The 17,929-nt window shown below is 39.7% G+C and overlaps 1 protein-coding gene across 5 annotated transcripts in view; it reads right to left on the reverse strand.

Moving 5' to 3' along the window:
• ABCB6 (ATP binding cassette subfamily B member 6 (Langereis blood group)) overlaps positions 1-17,929 on the reverse strand; it is a 120,042-nt gene that overhangs the window by 49,179 nt on the left and 52,934 nt on the right. For all 5 annotated transcript variants that reach the window (XR_004539558.1, XM_033945654.1, XM_033945652.1 and 2 more), the window contains exons 9-13: positions 11,121-11,186; positions 6,812-6,937; positions 5,128-5,204; positions 3,337-3,400; positions 1,267-1,352 (exon numbers count right to left, since the gene is read on the reverse strand). Coding sequence is in view for 4 of the 5 variants with exons in the window: in XM_033945654.1 (XP_033801545.1) it covers positions 1,267-1,352; positions 3,337-3,400; positions 5,128-5,204; positions 6,812-6,937; positions 11,121-11,186 (419 nt within the window). In the remaining variant the exon portion in view is untranslated. The remainder of the gene's footprint in view (positions 1-1,266; positions 1,353-3,336; positions 3,401-5,127; positions 5,205-6,811; positions 6,938-11,120; positions 11,187-17,929) is intronic.

A 17,929-nucleotide genomic window follows, 5' to 3' on the forward strand; every position in this document is an offset into this window, starting at 1 on the left:
TCCTTGTCTGGAGAAAGGCGAGGGATATGCAGCCCCACTTGATAGTGAAGTCTCTGACTGAACCTAATGCTTTGCTGACACACCAGGCTCAGTCAGAGACTTCACCATCAAGTGGGGCTGCATTTCCCTACTGTCTACGGAGAACACCAGTTACAGGTAAGCAACTTTGCTTTCTCCAGAGCCAAGCAGGGGATATACAGCACCACTTGATGGTGAAGTCTCTGACTGAGCCTAATGCGTTGCCGACACACCAGACTCAGTCAGAGACTTCGCCATCAAGCAGGGCTGCATTCCCCTGCTATCTACGGAAAACACCTGTTACAGGTAAGCAACTTTGCTTTAGCTGTCACCTTTTCCACCTGTTTGTCCACCTTAAGATCATCACATACAATCATACCCAAGTCCCACTCTTCTGTCATGCACATAATTTCTTCACCCCCTAAACTGTACCATTCCCTCAGGTTTTGCAGCCCAAATGCATGACCTTGCATTTCTTAGAATTAAATTTTAGCTGCCAAATTTGAGATCGTTCTTCCTTACTTTATTTTATTCTCACCATCCGGCGTGTCTACTCTACTGCAGATTTTGGTATTATCCATAGAGGCAAATCTTACCAGACAGCTCTGCAGAAATATCATTTAAAAAAATGTTAAGAAGAACAGGCCCTAGATCTGAACCACTGGTAACATCCCTTTCCACAAAATGATCTCCATTGATCACTACCCTCTGTCACCAGTTCTTGACCCAGCCTGCCACTTTGGGACCCATCCCAAGGGCACTTAGTTTATTTATTAGACGTCTGAATCAGTATATTTTTCTACCCAAAGTGGACACATTATTTGATGGGCATACTGATTGGGTCACTTTAGGGTTCCTCTGCTGTCATCTATTAAGCTGTGTGGTTTACTGGTTTCAAGTTTATTATGGCTTGATATATCACTTTAATTACCAAAGCGGTTTACATCATACAGAATTTATAAAAAATGATTAAAAATCAGAGGAAAGGACATACATACTAAAAGATTTTATTGACAAAACATTGAACAAAAGGGAAGAAATGGGTAGGGGTTACAGTACTTAAAATAAAAAGGAGACGGTAAAGGATGAGGTTCCAGTCTGTGGCTGGTGTTTCATCTGAAGAAAGCATTAAAGAGAACACATGCACTCAGTGAAGGGAAAAATCATTTCCTCCTCATTTCTCAGCCCTGATCCGACAGGAATCTGCTCCCCAGCCATAAGTATAAGAGACTTCTTCCTCTCACTTACCCATCTGTGTAGCTGAAGTAAACATTCTCAAACTCAATGTGCCCAGACTTGAACTTCAACTCACCAGCATTCACCACGTCCTTAACCTAGAAACAGAGAGGTGGCAATTACAGGACCCTGGAGGAGAAAAACAGGGTATCACGATACGTCACAGTGTACCATCCTCATCTGGATTCTGTGGCATCCTTGGGCAAGACACTGTTTCCCTGTCTTTCAGATCTAGTCCCAGCTCTGTCACTGAGGGGAAGATTTTCAAACATCCGCAGTAAAATCCAATGGGTATGCAAATGAAGTTGGCGGAGGGTCGCAAATTTGCATGTGCCGATCGCTGGTGATAGTGATCGGCACATGTGCAGAATAAATGCACAAATACATAAATAAATAAGATCCCAAATCAAAGATCAGAAGGATGGATGTCCACTCCCTCCTTCCGCCAACGTCAAGCAACCCCCCCTGCCGGCAGCGGAAGGGATGCCCACTCCCACCTGCCGCTGCCATTGTACTCCCCGATGACCCCCTGCCCCCTTTTGCTTTGTTTGCAAAGGCTGCCTGGAGGGATGCCTCCTACCTCCAGCCAGCATGCCCACCTCTTCAAAATGGCAGGCCTTCCCTTCCCCAGTGCGTCCCATAGGAAGGGCCCCTCCCAGGATTTTGAAGAAGCAGGCCAGAGGTAGGAGGCATCCCTCTGGTTGGCTTTTGTAAACAAGGTAAGGGGGGGCAGGGGGTTGTCGGGGGTACGATGATGGCGGCAGGAGTGGGCAACCCTCCCGCTGCCGGGGAGAACTTGCTTAATCTCCCTGCAGTTCAGTTCTAATCCCAGCTGTCACTGACTCTTTATGTGTCCTTGGATGAGCTACTTCTCTCTCCATGTCTCAGTTTTAATCCCAACTCTGTCAGGGAGATTCTGTACAATTATAACATTCGGTTCAGTTCAAAGACATTTACTGGCAAGGCTCGTTCTCCACGTCATGAAAACATTAGAACAATAAAGATAAGACAAATTCAGAATTTCTCGTAATACAACTCTCGTCTGAAAATGGAAAAACTTAACGCATTCATTTTCTGGCCTTATTTTGCTGCTAGTGATTCTGTTTCTCCCATTTTCTCCAGGATTAAGAACTTTCTTCTGCTCATTTTTTTGAAATAGATGAAGATTCTCCCTGCTTGTCCTGGAAGCTGCCTCCCTATCTCTCTGTATTTCTGTTTCTAGTTTTCTCAGCACTGCACGAACGTCCTGGATTTTCTTGGATAATCTGTCTGCAGGTTTTCTCTATAGAATTTAATTTGTGCTCTATTTAAAGGGACCCAACCTACATGAGTTAGGGTACTAGCAGGATGGTTCTTTGGCTCTTGTTCCAACAGCTTTATTCTGCTCCTTTGGATTTTCAGCTCAATTGGATATACTTTTAACTGGACTAATGTGCCATGAGGTTTCATTAACAACTACACTGGGCTTTTCCCCATTTACAGAGCCAATGTTCTTATCTCCCCCAGTAACAAAAGGCCACGGAGATACTGGTGCTGTTTGCGACCCATTACATATGTGCTTTGAGTCTGGGTAAGCCACTGCTTGCCTTGGATCGGTAGCATGGAATGCTGCTACTCCTTGGGTTTTGGCCAGGTACTAGTGACCTGGATTGGCCACCATGAGAACGGGCTACTGGGCTTGATGGACCTTTGGTTTGACCCAATAAGGCTATTCTTATGGTCACTAAATGTCACCTTGCTCCCTGGGAGTCTGAATGCTCTCTAGGGAACTTCCAACATAACCAGAATCAGAGCTGGGTCAGGCACCAGAACCAAGAACCAGTGTGTTTTTCTCATAGCACTTTAATTCAGCCACTGCAAGGAGGAAATTATAAATCGGCCTGAATAGCAGTTTGACCCACATCACAATTATAAAACTGCCAACGGAAAAGCTGAGCACTCTGCAGGGACCTGTGATGTATGAGATTGTAGGGTGATCCAGTGACTATCAAAGGATGGGGACTGGCTTGTCTCTGATGCCCTGGAGCCAGCTGGTCACGGGTCCTTGCACAGGAAAGATTTGGGAGGCTCTTGCACACTCACCTCTTGCTCCTCATTGAATAGTTCAAACATGTTCTCCATGTCAATAAAGGAATTCTGGATCATTCTGTGAGATACAAGAGACAGAAAGTTACACTACACACAATGTTTGTTTTTCATCATGTTTTTACTTGATGTGGCGACCACGAGTGTGTTTTTGTTCTCCAATTAGAACATCAATATATTGCAGAATACAAATAGCACAAAAATAGTTTACTCTTTTTCATTTTTCAGGGTTTTATACCGGTTTTTCATGAAAAATACGTTAGCTTCAGCATTCACAAAATAAACACAAAAAAATTATAACCATTGATTGCTAAATACTACAGAGATAAAGTTAAAGCTAGGAAAAGCCACTGTTTAGAAAATCTTTTTGTTGAGTTACATAAAGCATAGGTATAAAACTGAAAGGAAGCCAACATCCCTTCCCCTCCCCTCCCCTGTATTTGCAGAAAGCACTCTCTTTGTATTTACCTAATAGATCAGAATCAGCAAAGAAATGGATAGTTGAATCTGCACATTATGTATTAACAAGTCAAGCTACATTTTCAGTTGGAGGTTCAAGACTATGAAATGCATTGCCAGGTAGTTGAAGATTTTGAAGACATGCTGTACACGGACCCGAATAGTCCATTTAGTCTGTCCAACCTGATTCAATCTTTTTTATTTTTATTTATAAATTTTTGCATTCTTACAATATTTGAATTGTACATATAATCTTCAATTAATACATGAAAAATTGTGATTACAAATAATCCATCTTATCACATAAAATATATCCCTCCCCTTTTTTCATTTCTTAATTCCATATAATATACATTCCCCTCCCCATTCTAATATAACTATTACTAATGTGCTATGAAATCTGATCATTTGGGAACACTTGAAAATCTTAATCATATCATCAAGAACAAAAGAATATATCCCCACCCCCCACCCTACTGAAATTAAAATTCATGAATCATTTTCAAACAGACAATAAGTGTACAGAAATACAATCATTATACTTTCAATACAACACTTAAACATATTTCCAAATCATCTAAATAAAAATATTAATCCCCTCCCGCCCTACCTAAAGAAATAAAAACAAACTCTCAATGGAAAATATACCACCCCCACCCCCCAATATGTAAAATATAATCTCCCATAAAAAGTGATTCAATTTAAAAATTCATTGTTGTTGTTTTTTTCTTAGCTATTTCTGGGCAAGAATCCAAAGCTCTGTTTTTAGGTTCCAACTACTGAAATCTCCGTTAAAACCTACTCCAGTCCATCTACATCTTCCACCAAACGGCCATGTACAGACACAGACCGTGCAAGTCTTCAACATTTACTATTAGTTTCTGATTACTTAAAACTCACTGGTTTGTGGCAGAGTAATATGCTTTAATATTGATATTAAGAAAGAGGGATGAAATGTAGAGTTAAATATGAAACTTTTTTTTAATTTTTATATGTTTGTGAGTTGTTTGTTAAGAATCAATTATATATGTTTTATTGTAACCCACCTAATGTTAGGAGGGCAAGAATTTGTTTAATTAATTAAATAACTACCTAACACCTAGATGGGTTGCAATACAGCCTATGTCCACTGTCTATATCTCCAAATCTGTATGTTATGACTATACTGTAAAAGCTGAAATTTATACCTCTCTGTACACCTAGAGCTCCTTTTATGAAGGTGCGCTAGGGCTTTAACGCGTGGAATAGTGTGCGCTACACTGCCGTCAGCATTGAGCAATCTCCAAAGGAAAGCAGAGAATTATAACAGAAAACCCTGTCAGTTCTCACCTGTAATAAGTTCCAAACCAGTTGAGAGGACCATAAAGTTGGATAATGTAAGTTCCAAACAACACAAAGTCTCCAACCTGTCAGACATGAGAACGGAAGATATCTCTGGTTACACTTCTAGGAAGGTCTAGAGAAAGGAGGTGCTGTTTCTTAAGAATTCACAGAAAAGCTGGATTAGAACACTTACCTCAGGATAGAAAAAGCAAAGGAGGGTGTTCGGGACCTTGCGTGCTGATGGGTAGCAGAGGGGTGCGTAACTGTCTAAATGCAAGGGAAGCAGCAAAGGTATTTTAGCTCTGTCTGCACTAGAAAGGGAGCAGACAGATGCCAAAGGTGCTGGAGAGGGCGTAGAAAGGTTTTGAGAGGGCCTCAGAAGTTGCTCCATATGTACTGTGGTGTATGAAGGAATTTTGTTCTACTTCTGTAAAGGGGTTTGTGGGGATGGATGGCTGGGGGGGCAGAGGTTTTTAGATTAAATATGTATACGGGGCTCCAGGGTGGTATTGGGTTCCTTGTGTGAGCTGGGGGTGAAGAGTAGCAGAAGTTTCAAGTTTATTAGGTGTTTATATACCGCCTATCAAGGTTATCTAAGCGGTTTTACAATCAGATACTCAAGCATTTTCCCTAAGAAAATGGGAACACTTAACTCCCTACTACCACAAACTTCACTGGCTACCCCTGGAAGCAAGAGTGCAATTCAAGTTCTGTTACCTGTTTCTGTTACAAATCCATCCTTGGCTCAGTCCCCCTTTACTTGATATCCCATTTCATCCTAGACCACCCATCCAAACTCACACGTAGAACCCACCTGTTTAGCTATCCTACCCTAAAGGCTGCCGTTTCAAAAGATATCTAAATAGAACTCTTGCCTTCCAAGCAGGTCAGCTCAATGACTGGCTGGCCCACATCATCTCACGCACTTCATCCTACCTAAACTTCAGGAAACTACTAAAAACTAATCTTTTCACCCGATTCACACCCTAAGACCCCTATGTCCTACCCAGGCCCCTTCTATCTCACCATGTCCTTTACGCAGATTGTCTTGACCTTCTTCCCTGTTACCATTTTTTACCCTGATTGTACCTATCCTCGCTGATTGTATCATTCTTTGCCGACTGTACCACTGTTCGCTGATTGTTCCTATTTTTTCTCTGTTTGTACCATTTCTCTCTGCCACCTATTTTCTCTGATTGTACCAATGTACCATTTTTGCTGATTGTCCAGCCCTTCTTAGTTATAAACCGCCTCGAACTACTATGGCTTTGGCGGTATATAAGAAATAAAATTATTATTATTATTATCTATCCCGGTAAGCTCACAATCTATCTAACGTACCTGGGGCTATGGAGGACTGAGTGATCTGTTTTACATGTGACAGGCACATTGAGGGATACAGAGAGATTTTAGCTTTCATGTATGTTAAGGTAGGGAGTAGCAGAGGCATGTTTTATTCCACATGGGTCAAGGTAGAAGGTAGCAGAGGGTATGGGATTCAGCGTGTGATGTGGTGTTAGGGCTAGAGATAGGTGCTGTTTGCCTTTTGGATATACAGATATTGCATCCAAGGCTTCCACTGGAAACAGTGAAACATAGAACTAACCTCTCACAGTATCCACTTGTCACATTTTGGCGTCTGGATGGGGGGGGGCGAGGAGGGAGAGGAGGAGTGGAAAGAAATGCTCACCTTCAACTTGTTTTCTGTGACGAAGAAAGCACAAAGCAGAGAGCCAGCAAGAAGTCCCAGGCCAATGATTAGGTTCTGGGTTTGATTTAACAAGGCCAGACTGGCATTGACCTTCCACTCAGAGATCTGTGCAAAGTCAAACAAAATTACAACATAATCAGATCACACAGTCCCCCCACACTCCCAACTTCAGCCCCCAAGAACTAGGGATGCAGCAGAGGAGGTTCTTACAGCCCCAAGAGGAGAGCACTATGAATAAGGGCCCCTCCTTTTGGTTCAATTTAGGACATACAATTGCATTGTTCAGCAAGAAGCTGTGGTTTTTGTCTCCCAACCTAAGGAACAGAGGGACGAAGGAAGAAAGAAAGGTAGGTTTCTTAAAATTGGAGACAAAAGGGGGAAGGGTCTATTAAAATAGGAGAAATGCACCCAGGTGACTGTGAATGAAGGTTCAGAGCACCAGCACTGGTTACTAATTGGCTGGAAGAAAAGGAGAAACTGTAGGACCCAAAACCCCTAAATAGAGGAAGATACGCGTGATACCTGTGCTCACCAAGCTTAATGTGTTCGGACACTCCTATGGCCACGCTATCTGCAGTGCTAGCCAGGCTTCCCACTCTCCGAAACTCATGAAGTGATGGCTTCCCCTTTTACTGATTTACATAAATCCACTTACAGGATTTTAAAACTTTTCCTTTTATTTCCTTTTCCCCCAAGTCACGTGTCTGACTTCCAGCTCTGCTTTAGTTAAGGCCTGAATTTATACAATTCTACGTTTGTATATGTTGGTTATGTGGTGGTATTGGTGTTTTTTTTTTTTAATGATTGTTAAGTTTGACTGTCAATAAGGTAAAAGACTCCAGTCAATAAGGTAAAAGAACTCCTAAATAGGTTTTGCGGGGACCAGAAAGAGAAATGAAAAAATTATTTTCCAGGCAAGCCACATTGAGAGATGTACCTTAAGCCTGTGCGAGAGACTTGGTTCTTTACTTCAGGGAAACAGCAAGAGACACCCAGAGGCCATGAGAGACGGTCTCTCTGTCCTAGCCCTAATGCTCAAAGGTTCAGCACTAAAGTCATACAGTGTAGACCCCCATAGTGCAAAGAACCTAGCACAAAAACCTAGCTCCACAAAGCTCCTGGGCAAACAACATTCCAAGCCACACTTGAAAGAGTAGCTGGCCTTCATGGGCCCCTTAAAAAGATGAAATCGGTTCTCTCTGAAAGAAACGGCTTTCCACTAATCTGGTTTGAAATGGAAAGTTGCTGTGTTGGAGTTTATCAGCACCAGAAGAGTGGCAAAAATGTAGTCGTATAGACACTGCTTGAAAGATGAATCAGAACTGTCCTGACACTGGGCCATTGAGACTCAATCAGTGGTTTAAACAGGCCACAGTCCAGTGTCTCCTTTTAGGGATGGAAGCAGAGTGGCAAAATAGGCTGATGTGATTCTTTGATTTGTCCCCAGGGGCTTCTGCTGTTTCTTGCAGCTACAACTGACAGGATTAACTCTCTTGCCTGATCCAAAACAAATCTAACTAACACTGTTGCTAGTACAGACAGTCTCCTATTAAGAACAGGAATTGGGACAGGGAAGTGTCATATTGTAACTTAGCTGATCCTTCTGCTTCTGACTGGGAAAGTGAAACGTGGTCAGATTTCTTCTGATCTTCAATCTGAAAAAATCTGACCACGTTTCACAATGTTATAGAGTTCTTCACTGGCTTCCTTTTGAGGCAAGGGTTATGTTTAAATTTGGAACTTTATGTTATAAAGCTCTTCAGGGACAAATTTTGGGATACTTAATGGCCCAATTTAGTTTCTTTAATACAAATCGCCCTTTATGGATTACTTCTATTTTCACTTTTCCATTGGTAAGAGGATGTATTTATAAGAAGTTTTCACTTCGATTGATCTTTTTTCAGGCTGTTAGTTGGGATGTTGAATTTCTTAAGTTGCTATTGTTGTCATCTTCATATTTGCAATTTAGAAAATTTTTGAAATCATCATTGTTCACCAAATTTATTGGTAATTGAAAATCCGATAATTTATTTTATAACTGAAAATTCTTGGTATTTTAACTACAAATTATTTTCAGCAAATTTTGTAAGTCACTGCAGTTTTACCTTTTCTTCATTTCTTTGTACACCAAAATGAACTGAAAGGTATTTGCGGTCTAGAAATGTAAATGAAAAGTGCACAGATTAAATCTGAGGCCAGCTGGAGTGAGTGTTACTGTGAAATCCCCTTTCCTTTTCCCCTGGTTGTGGGTGTATTGCTTTCAGGTTCGCACATGAGAATATTTCTGGCGTATGGTCTCTTAAGGGGGAAATTCTACAGCTGGGGGGTCTATGTTTATTTAGCGTCTACTTGTTTTGCTGCCCCCTTTATTATTTGTAATTTTAAAGATATGTACATCGCTTAGAAATTTGAGTAAGCGATTAATCAAATATACAAGAAACTTGAAACTTCAGGTGCTCCGACACTGCGCAGTGAGTCCGTTCTAGAATGGAACCTTGACATTACATTACATTAGTGACTTCTATTCCGCTCGTACCTTGCAGTTCTAGGCGGATTACAAAGAAGCTAACTGGACATTTCCAGGAACATTACAGAGAAGCTAACTGTACATTTCCAGAAGATTTGCAAATTAAGTAGTGGTATACATGGTTGATACTTTGTAGAGAAAAAATTACAAGAGGGTGAGACTGATTGGGGGGGGGGGGTTAACAAGGGAAGAGAAGGACAAGAGGAAGAGTGACATGTATTATCCTCTGTGTTATGTACCATTCTGTTAAATTGTTGTATCATAATTCTACTGTTCCTGAAATCTACTCTTATCCTGTAATGTAATTCTACTGGAATTGCCCAGACATCTTCTATATTGTAATCCGCCTAGAACCGCAAGGCACAGGCGGAATAGAAATCCCTAATGTAATGTAATGTAATGTAAGTCTGGATAAATTTTTTGAATAGCAGAGTTTTCATTCCTTTTCGAAATGATTTGAAGTCGCTCATTGTTGTCAGTAAGTTGGAGATAGAGTGGTCATGTTTCGCTGCCTGCGTTGCTAGTAGGTTGTCAAACATCTTCTTGTACCGAGTACCTTTGAATGGGGAGTAAGTAAATGGGGTCTGAGTTCTTCTTTGCCTAGTAGTAAGATTCTGATTTAGGCAGTTGGTTAGGTAAGTGGGGGCAGTGCCATTTATAGCTTTGAATAATAGGCAGTATAGTTTGAATTGAATCCGTGCTTGTATAGACATTTATAAGTGAAAAAGGGCGCCAAGATTATACAACTACCCTTTAAAGTCTTCTTTTTGGTGCTCTGTGATCCCTGAATTTTTGTGGGATTCCAGTATCCACAGAAATGATCAGGGAACAACTAGTAGGTAGGGAGCTTGTTCTGAGGCAAGCAGGATACAGATGTAGAGAAGGCCTTGACACTGCTTGCAAGACACTCAACACTTGAAAGGTGGTTGTTAGGAATCTTGCATAAGCATTATGTGGCTTGATCAAGGGCTCTCTTTTCTTCTGCATTTCCCCAACCTTCCTTTTCTTTCTGGTGAACTGTTCACTATACTATCCAAAGGAGGAAGGGCTGTGGCTCAGTGGTAGAGCTGCTGCCTCTGCACCCAGAGGTTGTGAGATCAAATCCTGGTGCTGCTCCTTGTCACCCTGGGCAAGTCACTTTATCCTCCAGTGCCCACCGCTTTGAATGTCAGCTTTGGAATGCCAAAGCCACAAAAAGGCGGTATAAAATTTCTCGTCCCCTTTTCTCTACCCTGGTTATGCTTCTCCCCATATCTAATGTTCCCATTAACCTGCCAAAGAGACCTCAGATCTCCTTTTACACTCCTAGGTTAATCCTGCCCCAAGTCCCTTCTCCCTCTGGACAGTGCAGGATTAACTATTTGGTGGGCTCCACACAATGGTCCCCTTCTTTCCACCTCTTTCTGTCAGCAGCTGATTTATCAGGGCAAAAGTCTGCCTTGGGAGCAATGAATTAAACATCTTTAAGAGTGCCCTTCTAAATATGTGGTCCCAGGCGTGTGCCTAGTTTGCCTATTTCTTAATCCTACCCTGGCCTTGGAACTTCACATTGGATGCATTGCCCTCTTGCCACTCTGCTGCTTATTCAGGATGCCCTTGCCAGGATAAAACTGATAAAAAATAAAAAATAAATGTCTGCACTAAGAGATGAGGAGAAAGAGCCCATTGAAGGCAGGTCTCTAATTTGTCTATCATGGAAGAAAAAGAGATGTTTCTGTGTACTTAGGAAGGAGAGAGATTGAAGCATGAAGAAATTATCACCTGGTATTTCACTATGGCGTCGTTGAATCTGTTTACCTCGTAGCTCTCAGCATTGTAATATTTTACCTAGAGCCAAGAACAAAAAGACATAACTATCATTATATCTTCTATCACTAAAACCACTCCCTCAGAGGGGCATTTTCAATAAGACATCTAAGTCAGACTTTGGATGTTTACGCAAGGACATCCAAAAGTTGGGTCGGGAAACCAACCATTTTCAAAACTGCAAGACATGTATCTCTTTTTTAAAATAATATTTGTCTAGACGTTCTGGCCATTTTTGAAAATCAAAACATCCAAAACAAGCCCATTTGGATGTGGAAGGAGCCAGCATTTGCCACACACACATTCCAACAGAGCAGTGGGGCACCTTAGGGAGCACTACTGTGAAGTTCACATAAAGGGTGCCAGGTACACATAACCCCCCTTATTCGTATTGTATGATGAGCCCTCTCAAACTCCCCAAAACCTATTATACCCACCTGTCTACCACCCCAAAGGCCCTTATGGCTGCAGCTGTCACTTACAAGTCAGTACAGTAGGGTTTGGGTGAGTAGTGTGTAGGGTGGGACATGGGCTTGGATCTCCCTCTCTATGGTTCACTACGGATGGTTTACAATCTGTCTGGAATCAATCGGTCTTTCAGGTAACATGTTAAAATGGTTTCGGGGGTTTTTGAGCAAACGGTCATATCAAGTCTATAGTGACAATAAAAAATCCTGTAGTTGGGTAAATTCTTGTAGAGTCCCACAGGGCTCTCCTCTATACCCTACATTGTTCAACATATACCTTGCCTCACTGGGGAACTTACTACAAAGCTTAAAAATTACATTTTATATCTATGCTGATGATATCACCATAGTTATTCCACTTACTACTCTGACCTCCGAGACAAAGATTCATATATCATTCATTCTAGAACAAATTGAACTATGGATGACCGACTTCAAATTGAAGCTCAACACAGACAAAACTAAATTTTTCCTGGCAAGCCCTAACGACAAAATCAAAGACTCATCAATCTCCTTGAACGGTCAGGTCTTCCCTATTGACCATTCCATTAAAATTCTGGGAGTGACTCTGGACCGCCACTTTACTCTAAATGCTCACACAGATTTACTGGTTAAAAAATGCTTCACGTTACTTTGGAAACTCAGAGCCATCAGAAAATACTTTGATACAGCATCTTTCCGCTTACTGGTTCAATCTTCCATCTTAAGCATGCTCGATTATTGTAACATCATTTACTTGGGATCCTTCAAAAAAAACCCATTCTAAGACTCAGTCATTCAAAATTCAGCAGTTCGACTGATTTTTGGGCTGAAGAAATGGGATCACATAAGCCCCTATTATCAAAAACTCCATTGGATGGGCGTGGCTTGGGCACGCATGAGTAAGGTCGGGTAGTAAAGGAGCTCCGTGGTGAAAGAATTTGAAAGAATTAAAAGTCACAGAAAATTTGTTAAATTTGAATATTTTGTGCGCTAATATTAGATAAGAAGAAGTGATGGCAACGGGAAAACAAAATAAAAATGATTTCACTTTATTGGGAAGTAGTAAAAGAGCGAAGACGGATCAAGAGTCGGTTTCAAAGAGTGGAGATATTGAGGTAATGAAGGAGCTGAAGGAGATCAAGGAGATCATGTTGAGTACAGAAAAAAAGGTTAATAATTTAACTGTAGAGGTCTCGACATTAAATAAAAAAATGGAAATGTTGGAAATGAAAGCACATAAAATTGAAGAGAGAATGATTGAGGTGGAAACAGAAGTTAGCCTTGGAAAAACAGACAGGAAAAAAATTGAATTACTTACCAGAGAACTGGAAGATTGTTAAATCGTCAGAGAAGGAGTAATTTGCGTTTGCTAGGGTTACCGGAAGGGGCGGAAAAAGGAAATGCGATCTCCTTTATTGAAAATTTACTGCCTAAAATACTTCCACTGAAATCAAAGTTTCCTGTTGAAGTAGAGAGAGCGCACAGAGTTCCTGCGAGAAGATCGGAAAAGCAGAGGGGACCTCGGCCACTAATTTTTAAACTGTTAAGACATCAACAGGTTATTGAGGTTTTTCAATTGGCTAAGCAAAATAAAAGTTTAAAATATCAAGATGCTCATATACATCTGGTGCCAGATTTTGCAAAAAACACTGCATTAAAAAGGAAAAGGTTTCTGGAGCTAAGACCACAATTGAGAGAGATGGAGGCTAAATATGGGGGTTAGTTTACCCTGCGATTATGAAAGTTACTGTGGGAAATAAGTCTTTAACTTTCAATGATCTGGATGAACTGCAGATTTTCATTCATGAGCAAGAACAGCCAATGTCATTATAGTTCCTGATTAGGAAATTTATAATAGTGCTGGAATTATTAAAGGGGGAAAAAAAAAGAAAGTTATACTTTGATATTTTTATATTGAGAGTGTTTTGTTTTTTTGGAGGAATATGTAAAGGATGACAACTAAAGGAATATGGTCATGAAGTAAGTGAAGTATGTATATTGAATTACAAAAGTAACGAGATAGAACATTTTAAAGTTTCATTCAAAATGGTCATCTCAAAGGTCCCTGTAAACAGAATATAAAATGGGAATAAACATTCTAAATTGGAAGCCGGTGACTCTAGTATGGTACATTCACCTTATGTGCTTGGAAGATTCTAGGGATGATATAATGATATGAGAGTATGCTTAACATGGCAGTTTTGGAATTTTATCGCAAATTGGTATGGAACTTCAGCAGAGTGGACTGATTTGTTAATGAAATTGAAGGGAAGTGGCACGGATGTCAGGACAGCTGTGAAGATGGAGAAAGATCAAGATAAAGAACTGTGGCAACTGAATGACAGTTTTTAGAACTCGTTTTCCCAGAATTATATAGGAGAGGAACTGATTCTTTAGATCATTACGTAGTTCCGGGAAGCGAGTTGGTTGTCATAGCAATCACTTGTTGCTTAACTAATTGGCAACGGAATTATCAAAGGCAGTGAGGAAGATGCGGAAATGCATTTGGAGTGTGTTCCTTGGAGGTTTAACGTATTTGGCCATCGGGTGAAGAGAATTGCGGATGTCATGGAACTTAAGGATAAGGATTTTTGACTATTGAATATTAATGAAGAGACGGCGGAATTTGCTTTTCTGGATTCATATGGAAAGAAGTTGTTACTTTAAAACATTACAGGAGTTATGGGAGTGAGAGAATGTTTTGGTGGTCACATGACTTTTATAGTTTTTCAGTGAAGTTTTGTATGTGACAAGGAGATTTTGATAGGGAATGCATAAAGGGTGCATTCCTTGGATTTTAGGAAATATGGCCATCGGGTGAAGAGGAATTGACTGTAAAAGAGAACCTAAAGGGGTCATAGATTGGACTTGGATTACCTAGTAAAGTGGAATGGAAGAATGAAGAGAGAACAGGATATGGAGGAGAAGGAAGAAAATATTCCATTCTTCCTGATAATATACATACTGCATACTCTGGCTATTCAGTTATTTAATTAATAATATTTAATGTGATTTTATGTTGCAATAATATAAAAGAATCTTGGTGGTTTTAAAGAAAAGGGGGAAAAAAAAAGAGGAAGAAGTAGTATAGAATGATCTCACATTTTAGGCTGAGATATTTTATAAATATTTTTAAGTAAATATAAATTTGTTTAATTTACAAAGATTTAAGGATGATATTTCTATATATCAATAATGGATTTTGGAAAGTTATATAAAGAATGGAAAGTAGAAATTGATATGATTTAATAAAAATTATTTTATTATCTGTGTAATTAAAATTTGTAATTTTAGAAATAGAAGGGATGTTCTTGGGATATTTCAAGGGGATAAGGATATCGAGAGATCAATTTAAATTCTTAGAATGGACCTAAGTTATGTTCAATAATTCATGTATATTGGAATTATTTTAATATTTGTTATATTAAAGTTAAGATTGAAAGTGGAATATTAGTAATATATTCAGATTTAATATGGGATGTATAATTCAGTGAGTTGGGTGATTAAAGGAGGTATAGGATTTATAGATAAATCTTAAGTATAAAATGGAAGAAGGAGGTTAAATATTATAATTATTTATGTGATTTAAATTAGAATGTTGATTTTATGATGATCTTTCTGGAGCTTATTATGGCCTGATCTAATCTGTGTGTTGCCAAGTTTACACAATTATTAAATATTAGGGGTGGGAGGGTTAGGGGAGGGGGTGGGAGGTGGAGTTGGGGATTTAATAGATTTAGAGGCAAAGTATGTTTAAATAAAGAGGGGATATACTTATTAGGTGTGATGATGTCTGATCATTTTCTAATTATATATTGGTTTCTAATTAGAAGTTTAGATGGGATTAAGGTTTTTTCTTTAAACATCAATGGCCTAAATCATCCTATCAAGAGAAAGAAAATATTAGCTTTCCTTCAAAAGCAGAATGCGGATGTTTGTCTCATTCAAGAGACACATCTGTCGTTGATAGAATCTAAGAAACTGGTGGGAGGTTGGGTCTCTAAATGTTTGTTTGCCCCAGCTGTGGGGAAAAAGGCAGGGGTTGCTATCCTAGTAAGCAGGAAATGTATAGCAGATTTTAAATTAATAGCTGCAGATCCGTTAGGAAGGTGGGTACATGTTAAAATGGTTTTGGGAAATACTGCTCTGGATTTATTTAATATATACGCTCCGAATTTGAATCAAATGGAGTTTTTTAAAAGTATACAGCAGTTATTATTACCACTGGCTGCTTCTAATTTAGTAGTGGCTGGAGATTTCAATGCTGTAATGGATCCAATTATGGATAAAAGACCAAGCAAAATTATAAAGTCGTTAGGGTTAGATAATTTGATACAATCTTGTGACTTAGTTGATATATGGCGTATTCTTCATTTTAATGATCGGGAATTTTCTTTTTGCTCACAGGTCCATAAATCTTTTTCAAGAATTGATTATATATTTGTTTCAAATAGTATAGCTCAGAGTGTGGAGAAAGCAAATATTGATCCTATTGTAATATCTGATCATGGTGGTGTGTGGATTGAATTGCATTCTGATGAACAAATTTATTCTAAACCAGTATGGAGATTTGATAATGCTTTGCTTGCTGATTCAAATTTTATTGAAGATTTTAAATTGAAGATGATTGAATTTTTTCAAATTAATATCTCTGAAGACATAAATATTGAGACAATATGGGATGCTTTTAAAGTAACTATGAGGGGGAATATTATTTCTTACTCGGCATATAATAAAAAGAAACTTAAAAAACAATTTATTGATTTAGAAAAAGAAATTAAGGAACTTGAAAATAAATTAATTGAGAAGTGGGAAAAAGTTAATTTGCAAAAATTATTAAAAGCAAAAGCTAAATATGATGAGATATCTTCTCAATTTGTAAGGATAGATTTGTTTTCTCAGCAAGCACAGTATTATGGTAATTCAAATAGGGCAGGAAGATTATTAGCAAATTTTCTTAAAGCAAAAAAGAGGAAAACTAAAATTATTGCAATTAAAGATATGCAAGGAGGTACACACACTAAAATCGAACAGATCTTGAAGCAATTTCTTGAATTTTATAAGAATCTGTATTCTTCAGAGTCTAATGAAAATAAAGAACAGGATGGTTTAGAATTTTTAAATTTACTTAATGGACCAAAGGTTCCTGATCATATAAAAAGAAGTTTAGAAGACCCTATATCCTTAAAAGAGTTAGAATTAGCATTGAAGTCTCTTAGAGTTGGATCCGCTCCAGGTGGTGATGGATATACTGTTGAGTTTTATAAAACATTTCAAAGTAATCTATTATCATATTTATTAAATTTGTATCAATATCAACTGAATAATGGTTGTATTAAAGGTACTATGGCTGATTTACCAAAACCAAATAGAGATTCTACTTTGGTTTCAAACTACAGGCCTATTTCATTAATAAATGTGGATGGAAAATTGATAGCTAAAATTTTAGCTTTACGTTTGGCTAAAGCTCTTCCTTTTATTATTGATACTCACCAAACAGGATTTGTTGCTAAGAGACACTCTTCAAATAAAGCACAGTTACTTACCGTAACAGGTGTTATCCAGGGACAGCAGGCAGATATTCTTAACACATGGGTGACGTCACCGACGGAGCCCTCGGTACGGACCTTTTTAACTAGAAGTTTCTAGTTGGCCGCACCGCGCGTGCGCGAGTGCCTTCCCGCCCGACGGAGGAGTGCGTGGTCCCCAGTTAGTATAAGCCAGCTAAGAAGCCAACCCGGGGAGGTGGGTGGGACGTAAGAATATCTGCCTGCTGTCCCTGGATAACACCTGTTACGGTAAGTAACTGTGCTTTATCCCAGGACAAGCAGGCAGCATATTCTTAACACATGGGTGACCTCCAAGCTAACAAAGAGGGAGGTGGGATGGTTGGCCATTAGGAAAATAAATTTTGTAACACAGATTGGCCGAAGTGTCCATCCCGTCTGGAGAATGCGTCCAGACAGTAGTGAGTAGTGAATGTGTGAACTGAGGACCAAGTGGCCGCCTTGCAGATTTCCTCGATGGGCGTGGAGCGGAGGAAAGCTACAGAAGCAGCCATAGCTCGGACCCTGTGGGCCGTGACAGTTCCATCCAGTGAGAGACCGGCCCGAGCGTAGCAGAAAGCAATACAGGCAGCAAGCCAATTGGAAAGTGTCCGTTTGGAGACAGGACGACCCAAACGGTTGGGATCGAAAGACAAAAATAGCTGAGGGGATGTCCGGTGAGCTCTGGTACGATCAAGATAGTAAGCAAGGGCACGCTTACAATCCAGCGTGTGCAACGCCTGTTCCCCAGGATGCGAGTGAGGCTTAG

The sequence above is a fragment of the Geotrypetes seraphini genome, chromosome 5 (genome assembly GCF_902459505.1).
Source record: "Geotrypetes seraphini chromosome 5, aGeoSer1.1, whole genome shotgun sequence".
In the NCBI taxonomy this organism is placed as follows: domain Eukaryota; kingdom Metazoa; phylum Chordata; class Amphibia; order Gymnophiona; family Dermophiidae; genus Geotrypetes; species Geotrypetes seraphini.